Below are 8,945 nucleotides of genomic sequence, written 5' to 3'. Positions count from 1 at the left end.
ACGAACGAACGAACGAACGAACGAACGAACGAACGAACGAAGTGGAACGAGCGTGGAAGTTCGTTCGAGCGTGGAGAGTGGAAGTTCGAACGAACGAACGAACGAACGAACTGGAACGAGCGTTCACATGAGGAAATGCGCGGTCCAAGAGATCCGGTATTTCTCAAGCACGGCAAATTATTCGGGGTCTGGGAAGCCGCGTATTTACATCAAATACCGGATCTGTTTAGATACCGTATTTCTTGGACCGCGCATTTTGCCTCGTGTGAACGCTAAATACCGAATTTCTTGCTACGTGTGAACGCGGCTAATACCCCTGCTGCATAATGGCCTAATACTGGATACTAAAACTGAAACTGAAACAGTGGGCGCTCGCTTCAGCTTGTATCGCGCGCGCGGGCACTCAGGCAAGCATAGGCTATATATAGACTCCCTGGTTGACGTGCTCGCTCACACGTCTGCCCCACTCTGCCCGCGCAGTGCTCCATGCAGTGGTCGCTTACCAGTAATACTGTATGCATCGTGCAGGCATTGTGCTTTCGTAATATATACACCGCCAGTGCATAATTTTCGAGCCCATTAACAATATAGACATAAAGGCAAGTGTCAAGTAGTTTATTTCTTGTTCCTACCACCGTATCATAAAATATCGATATCCGGAAGTTGTATCGCGATGTATCGAGTTTTCAAAATATATTGCAATATACCGATATACCGGTATAATGTTACACCCCTATTACTACCAAAGATAAATTAAGTCTTAATGTTTTTTATAATATTATATTTGCTTTTACATATTATTGTCGATAATTTTCGTAAATGCCGTTCGAATGCTCCTCTGCGCAACACAACTTAGCTACTACCATGACGTCATGATAATTGATGCCGCGCATACCCGCTGCTGACAGTGCTGTGCACAAACAACAAGAACAAAGAATTGCAGAGGAGCATATTTGAATGGCATTTACATGAAATTATTGGCAATAATGGGCGAATCAGAGTATCACTTTACCATCATTTGTGCACAGGTTGACCCGCACGCACGCCACTGTCGACTGTGCACAAACAACAAATTCAAAAATATAGTTATTAATATCAAATATATATTTATATTAATATTAATATAGTAATTATTTTTTATAATTAATAGTATTAGTAATTAATAATTTTGATGAAAAATTCTCTCAACAAAAACTATATTTCTGTTTGTGCACTGCGGCGTGCGTGCAGTGAGATTTTGTGTTGCAAAAGAACATTGAACGGCATTAACGTGGAATTATTTATAGTTGATAGTGAATACATAAACATTGAGACTTTGGTACATTTCGTCAAGAGCTAATAATACCTAGAATGTACAACGGGAAAATAGTGCTATTTCACGGCAATATTATTCTACTTTGTCTGCGAGTCTAGAATAAGTTCATGGTATTGCATTATTCTTATGCATTATTCAATGCACAGGGTGCTAAATTAACGGGAGTCCGGAGTCAAATACTCCCTGATTTACTGTCATGTTTGACATATGCAGGAGTCCGTGTGACTCCCTAAAAATTCTGCCATACTAACTACTAGTTCGTTCCGGAGCACGGCCTCGTGGAATTACCGTATTTTTTCAGCTAATGTCCAAAGAAAATTTGGCAAACGTGCAACCGCATGAATCTTAAAAATAAGCACATGCGTTATTGTTAATATCTTTAATTTTAAACCTCTGACTGCGGACTCCCTTATTTTGCTGCGGACTCCCTCTTTTTGAGGGTAGGGAGGCCGTTGGACTCCCGTGTTCAAAAGTTAATTTCTACCCCTGAATGCATTATTCTTGCAGCATTCTTTGTTCTCTAAATCAAGACCAACCGCTTGTCTCTACGATACCTCTAGGCCGAGATATTGGATCGTAATCATGCCTCCCACACTGGCCTCACGACGCCTCGATACCACATATTCCCGCACGTTTGCGCGCTTAACGATTTTGGCTATCGTTTTCCATCGCCGCTTGGAGCGCTGATAATTGATGTCACGTGCCCAAATTTGGTACGCTTACTACACCATAGTAACTGAGCTGCATTGTAGAAAATTAATTTAGAAAACATTTTTGGCTCCATCATTACGGGCATTAGCCGTGCTACTAGCATGGTGCTAGGAAAGATAATGGGAGATAAGGTCCTAGGTGACGCCCCTTCGAAAGCCACCGATGATAACCGAAACGCCGTTCATTCATAAAGTCATCGCGGAAAAAACCGAACTCTCACGAAGGTAAGCGCGCAAAGGTGCGGGAATATGTGTGGTATTGAGGCGTCGTGAGGCCAGTGTGGGAGGCATGATTACGATCCAATATCTCGGCCTAGAGGTAACGTAGAGACAAGCGGTTGGTCTTGTTTTAGAGAACAAAGAATGCTGCTTAACGCAATACCATAAACTTATTCTAGATTCGCAGACAAAAAAGAATAATATTGCCGTGAAATAGCACTATTTCCCCGTTTTCCCGTTGTACACTCTAGGTATTATTAGCTCTTGATTTCATGTTTATTTACCATCATTTTGTTATTGAAACGTTTTAAGTGCCTGTGCAACCGACACATTGCCAATGAATCCAAACTAATAATAATAATAATAATAATGTACACCTAGGCAGCAGTGTGTGTACTGTGTAGCTCCCATTACAAGTTGATTGGTTAATATCGTGTGGAAGCCTAGTGCAAAGCAATCGAGGCTATATATAGTGCTAGACAAAGAATTTGCCATAATCTATAACCATAACAGGGGTCGAAATTAGCGGTATCCTGATATCCGCGGGATACCAGATTTTAATTAATGCTTGATATCCCGCCGGGGTAGTAAAAAAAACAATGTGATAGAGCTAGCAACAGCGATTGCAAACTCCTGCAGACTGTGCCTGTTTGTACTGCACCATTCCATAACATGGTCATCTGCTGTTCTATTTGACTGCGTTCATAACTGAAGCTTGTCTGCGCATATCTGTGAATCTGTTTTCATGTTTTTATATAATAATTACATTACATATTAATAATTTTCAAATGCTGTTATTGAGATACTAGCTGCTATATAATGCTACTATTTCAAGATTTTGGATACCAACATTGTTGAAATTACTATCCCAAAAATGGGATACCAGATCTTTGGGAGGGATACCAGATTTCAATACCTGGTATCCCGAATGGATACGAAAATAAAAATCTAATTTCGACCCCTGCATAATGGTAGAAATATCATGATATGCTATTAATAGACTGCAATTGTGTGTTGATACAGACTCAACTCAGGAAATAATGACATGTTATTGTTAACCGTTACAGGTTAAATATGTCATCACTAGAAGAACAGCGTCACCAGTCCCGTTTGCGCCTAGAAAGGAACTTCGCTCATATCATTGAGAAGTACGGACAGCATGACAATAGCAGTGATGTTATTGACCTTGACTCACTTTCCATTATCAGAGATCGTGGGCAGCTGTCCAAACAGCCATCACCAAAAATATTTGGTTACAGCAGGTTAGCGGCGACGTCATGTCTTGACAGTTCCGACTTGGGTCCGGCTCTTCTACCTACATCAAACTCTAACGACAGTGACACAACAATCTTACAGGACAATGCAGGAGATGATGAGATATCAGCACAAAGTCCTAATAAGGACCTCTCAAAGGTGTATGATTCTGCAGTCGAAGCTATCAAGAATGACATTCTCTCTCATAATTTTGAGAGCGCCCCGTTCAGCTATGATTATGGCAGGAGAAACAGTTCCAGTGACAGTGATGATGAAGAGAATAGAAGCGAAGAAGACAGTAATTATGGTGAGATGAGTGAATATGATAGCGATGATGCTAGTAACCAGTCAAGTGTTTATATACCCAAAATATGGAAAGGTAATGTTGACAGTTCAAGCAGAGTTACTAGGCAAAGTTTGAGCGAAAGTGGGTGTTTCTCGGCACTGGAGGAAAACAGTGAAGACATAATTCCAAATTCCATTGTGGAAACTAGAAGTCAAGTAAAACATACTCCTTTGATTGCTAGGCTGTTTCCAAATCTGTGTTTGTCAAGTCATGACAGTGCCAAAAACGATGCAAACAGTTCTGGTGCAAAGAGCCCTTCATGTCAATCCCATGGTAATGATGTGAAGACCGTAAATAAGAGATTGGAATTTCAGGAATCCAGTGATAGTGAAATCTTTGGAATGACATTTACATTGCCCACGGTTGTGATGCCTACCGGGCACTTTAATCATGCATCATCTCATTTCGACGGTCTTGCCTGTGAAAATGTGCATTCTGTTGCATCTGTGCGAATGTCAAATGATGGAAAGGCTTGCGCAGATAATTTAGCTTGTTGCCCAACTAGGCTCAGTACACCAGCTAAATCCACCAGCAAGAATCGTTTTACAAATAAAATCGAAAGCCGTCTATCACCATACAGTCCTACATCATTGACTACAACTCCAAACCCCAATGACAAACCAATGACGGATGTATCTGTAGATAGCCTATCCAGACACACTTCCTCAACTAAATGTGACAACACGGATTGTGCAACACATAACTGCAAATCGCACTCATCCAACTGTATCTCACTGTCCAAAACGCCAAGTACCTGCAAAGAGCGCACGAGGAAGATTGTAAGAACACCCTACCGTGGTACCCCCCGTTTCAGCACTGAGGAGATCCTAGCAATATTTCAATCTCCTGAACCTCTTGTGATTCCTGGAATACCACACGCCTCTCCAATGCCTCGTAAAATCAATACGAATGCACTGGGAGTACCCCCTGCAAGAATTGCAGACGAGATTAAAGAAATGATTACTCTGTCACGCGCAACAGACAAGCAAGATGATTCAAAGACTCAGCAAAGTTACGACCCAAATAAAAAAATTGTGCGATTACTACCTAGCAGGAAAGCTTCTACCGGATTGGTAGCCGAAGAAGTGGGTAACAATGATGACGACTCCCGCATATCAGCAAGCTCTTGCAGTGACAGGGAACTTGCTGATTCGTTAGAGACTGTGTTAGCTAAGAGCTGTAAATACTTGCAGTCAGACGCGCATGTGCAAAAAAGTACCGACCTGAAAAGAATCAGCTGCATCAACTCTGACAGACTCGCAGCCATAGTTCATGATTCGGACATTGCACGTATATCGTCGCCACCAAAACGACGATGCCTATCACCCAATGCTCAATGTACACAGCTTGGCGAAACACGTGAGTGGGCTTGTAGTACTTGGCATTTAAAGTCGCAGATAGGACAGCTTAGCTACCTGGAACCCATGCATGAGAACTTGACAAATAGAGCAGAGAACAAAAATGGAAATGAAGGTCAAGACAACCTTATCTACCACCCAAAAGATTCACCATCTACAGGTAAAGTGCTGATACTGACAAACGATTCTAAACGAACCGAAGAAAGTCATTCATGCCATAGCCCAGTGCTACCCTACAAGATATCCAGAAGCCAACCCTTTGAACAACCCACTGAGATAAAACCAGAGATGGTTGCATCTAACATCGATGGTGTGAGAAGCTGCCTACATGGTGAGGGTATTGTGGAGCAACAGAAAAATTTTGTTGTGTCATGTACAGACAAAAATGGTGCAAGTAAGGTATCAGTCAGAAGAAATAACACTGAAGTGTGTCGTGCTCATGCTACAGATGTATTAAGGCCCAATTTTCCACATCTAAGCAGTAAGCTAAGTGTGATGGTGCCAGCGTCGGTGCCTGTTCCTGGCCTTCCATCAACCCACCAGTTAATAGAACTTCCAAGTAGAGTCAAACTGCAGTCAGTACCAACACAGTATAATGAGCTGCGTGACGATGTCAACATGTACGCTACACCTACAGCCACACGTCAAATGAAGGAGAACCCTTCCCCTGCTGTGCAGCATTCACCCAAGGTCATCACTGGACAGTCACGTAGTACTAGTAGTACACCAGCCAAGGTTGTTAACTCGACCATGCCTGACATTAGTGTCTCCATCATTGAAAGCAGTACTGTGTGTGACAGCGAGGACAGCGATGTGACTTTCAAGGTGATAGATTGGAGTGCCGATTTGATGGAAGAAAAACCTAAGTCAACCAGGAAGCATGCTCTGACTTCGGTGGAATGTGCCGTCAGCAACAGTCAGAAATCATCACGTCAGAGAGACACTAAAATTACGGATAAGATGTCAAAATCAAGGGCTCATTGCATAAATCAATGTTATAGAGAAACATCTGTACAGCATGCTAGTCAGATGACTGGAAAGGCTGAGCAACGAAAATGCAAAGATAGATATCAAAACGCCACCAAGTCAGTTCTGAATATTGAGAGTTCAACTCGAGATACTCGGAAACACTTGTCTGATAAACGGCATCAAAAGGTTGTACAGTGGTTAGTGTCTACACCTGAACAGAAGTCATCTTGGCATCGGGCATCCTATAGTCATGTAGAAATGTCAGTTTCGCCGGACTCTTCTGTTGATTCCCGGTACGTATGCACCTAACCTTGTATATATATCTGTAAACCACTCGTAGTTTTCGTCATTTTTTAATGAATGTAAACTTGTATGTTATGTATGTAATATTTATTTATAAATTGAGTGACTGGGGTTTTTGAATTTTGGATACCATAACTTACCTTTTATGCTATATTTAACAGCAAGCCTTCTTTGGGTACGTCACCACCGTCAACTCCTCTGGATTCAACATACTTGCAAAGGCAACCAGTTCAAGCAACTGTCTCACCAAGATACAGCAGAGAGCAAGAGGAGCCGCACATTGTGCAACACAACACCCGTTCAGCAGGTATATATGCTAACAGGATAGATATCAATGGTATTTCTTATAACCCGTGTATTGAGGGATAGAATTGCTTAAAATGACTAGAAGTGGCATATATGCTATATCTAATAGTTAAGAATTAAAAGGTTTGGTTGGAGATTATTGGCAAAAAATATGTACTATACATATATATATATATATACAGTCAAACTTCGTTACTACATACCCTGTTTATAACGTTTATATAATGTTTACAATGCACACATCTCCAATCCACACATAATTTAATTAAGTTGAAGTCTATAAATTATAAGCAGACTTAATGTGGTACTTGTTGGGTTGTGTTGGGACAGTAAAATATCGTCTTGTTATCAATTCTTGGTGTAATATGGGTAAGCATCTCCAAGTCCCTGAGAAACATTTGTGCTTGTATCTCAGATTCTCCTGCCCCGTGGAGATCGGCTGCTGTACAGACTGTTATAAACGTGGGCTTGCATGCAGCTACAGAGAAGGTGAACTCTGCACCAATCTTTTTGAAGCGGCTGCTGCCAACTAATCTGAGAAGTGTTAGAAGACGATGGCACACTACTACTAGCAAGCAACAAGCGAGTGATAGTTCAGAGGTAGAAACTATATATAAGTATATACAGAATTGCATTAGATATCACAAGATTACTGGACTCCCTCCCTCAAAAAGAGGGAGTCTGCAGTCTGAGGTTCAAAATTAAAGATATTAACAATAACGCATGTGCTTATTTTTAAGATTCATGCAGTTGCACGTCTGCCAAATTTTCTTTGGACATTAGCTGAACAAATATAGTAATTCCGCGAGGCCGTGCTCAGAATTTTCAGGGAGTCACACGGACTCCTGCATATGTCAAATCAGGGAGTCCGACAGTAAATCAGGGAGTATTTGACTCCGGACTCCCATTAATTTCGCACCCTGTATATATAGCCTCGTCTACACGACGAACCTTAACTCGAGTTAACCGTCTACACGGGGCCTTAACGTTAGCGTTAACTCGAGTTAGCTTAACTCGCCAGTCGATCGAGGTTAAGCTAACTCGAGTTAGCGAATAGTACATAACTCCACGATAGGCGGCAACACTAGTACGATGTACCTGCACACACACGCACGTACGCACGCACGCACACATGCACACACGTGTACCTGCACACGCACACACGCACGCACGCACACATGCACGCACGCACACATGCACACACGTGTACCTGCACAAGCACGCACGCACGCACGAACGTGTACCTGCACACGCACGCACGCACGTGTACGTGCACACACACGGACGCACGCACGCACGTGTACGTGCACACACACGGACGCACGCACGCACGTGTACGTGCACACACACGGACGCACGCACGCACACATGCACACACGTGTACCTGCACACACGCGCACGCACGTGTACGTGCACATGCACACACCGTCTAAGGCGTCAGCCTTAAGGCGTCTAAGGCGTCAGCCCTTGGCAACACGTACCGTAGAACCCAGTTTCGAACGCGTATCTTACGGACTCCGTACGATACGCGTATAGGTATACCTTGAGTTAAACAGCGTTCACACGTAGTTTTGGAATGTACGTACGTCGTGTTATAGCTGGCGCAAGTAGTAAGCGCAGTGAGCTCATATTTCGTAATCTGGTGGAGAAGGAGGAAGGGGAGAAGGGAGAAGCTGGTGGAGGAGGAAGGGGAGAAGGGAGAAGGTGGTGGAGAAGGAGGAAGGGGAGAAGGGAGAAGCTGGTGGAGGAGGAAGGGGAGAAGGTGGAGGAGGAGGGGGAGAAGCTGGTGGAGAAGGAGGAGGGGGAGAAGGGAGAAGCTGCTGGAGAAGGAGGAGGGGGAGAAGCTGTGCATTCCCCCTCCTCCTCCTCCCTCACCTTCCCCCCTACTCCTCCACCAGCTCCCTTCTCCCCCTCCTGCTCCCCTTCCTCCTCCACCAGCTTTTCCCTTCTCCCCTTCCTCCTTCTCCACCACCTTCTTCATTCTCCCCTTCCTCCTCCACCAGCTTCTCCCTTCTCCCCTTCCTCCTTCTCCACCAGCTTCTCCCTTCTCCCCTTCCTCCTCCACCAGCTTCTCCCTTCTCCCCTTCCTCCTTCTCCACCAGCTTCTTCATTCTCCCCTTCCTCCTCCACCAGCTTCTCCCTTCTCCCCTTCCTCCTTCTCCACC

General features: G+C 43.6%; 1 protein-coding gene across 1 annotated transcript in view; it reads left to right on the top strand.

The window, feature by feature from the left end:
- Positions 1-2,330: 2,330 nt before the first annotated feature.
- The window catches only part of LOC106815929, an 11,780-nt gene continuing 5,165 nt past the window's right edge, over positions 2,331-8,945 (top strand). The window contains exons 1-4 of the mRNA XM_014820462.1: positions 2,331-2,344; positions 3,312-6,464; positions 6,636-6,781; positions 7,196-7,380. Of these exons, the coding sequence (XP_014675948.1) occupies positions 3,319-6,464; positions 6,636-6,781; positions 7,196-7,380 (3,477 nt within the window). The 5' untranslated portion in view covers positions 2,331-2,344; positions 3,312-3,318. The remainder of the gene's footprint in view (positions 2,345-3,311; positions 6,465-6,635; positions 6,782-7,195; positions 7,381-8,945) is intronic.

The sequence above is a fragment of the Priapulus caudatus genome, unplaced genomic scaffold (genome assembly GCF_000485595.1).
Source record: "Priapulus caudatus unplaced genomic scaffold, Priapulus_caudatus-5.0.1 Scaffold1239, whole genome shotgun sequence".
NCBI lineage: Eukaryota > Metazoa > Priapulida > Priapulimorpha > Priapulimorphida > Priapulidae > Priapulus > Priapulus caudatus.
Note: the sequence above shows the minus strand (reverse complement) of the source record. Positions and strands in the feature narration are given on the sequence as shown.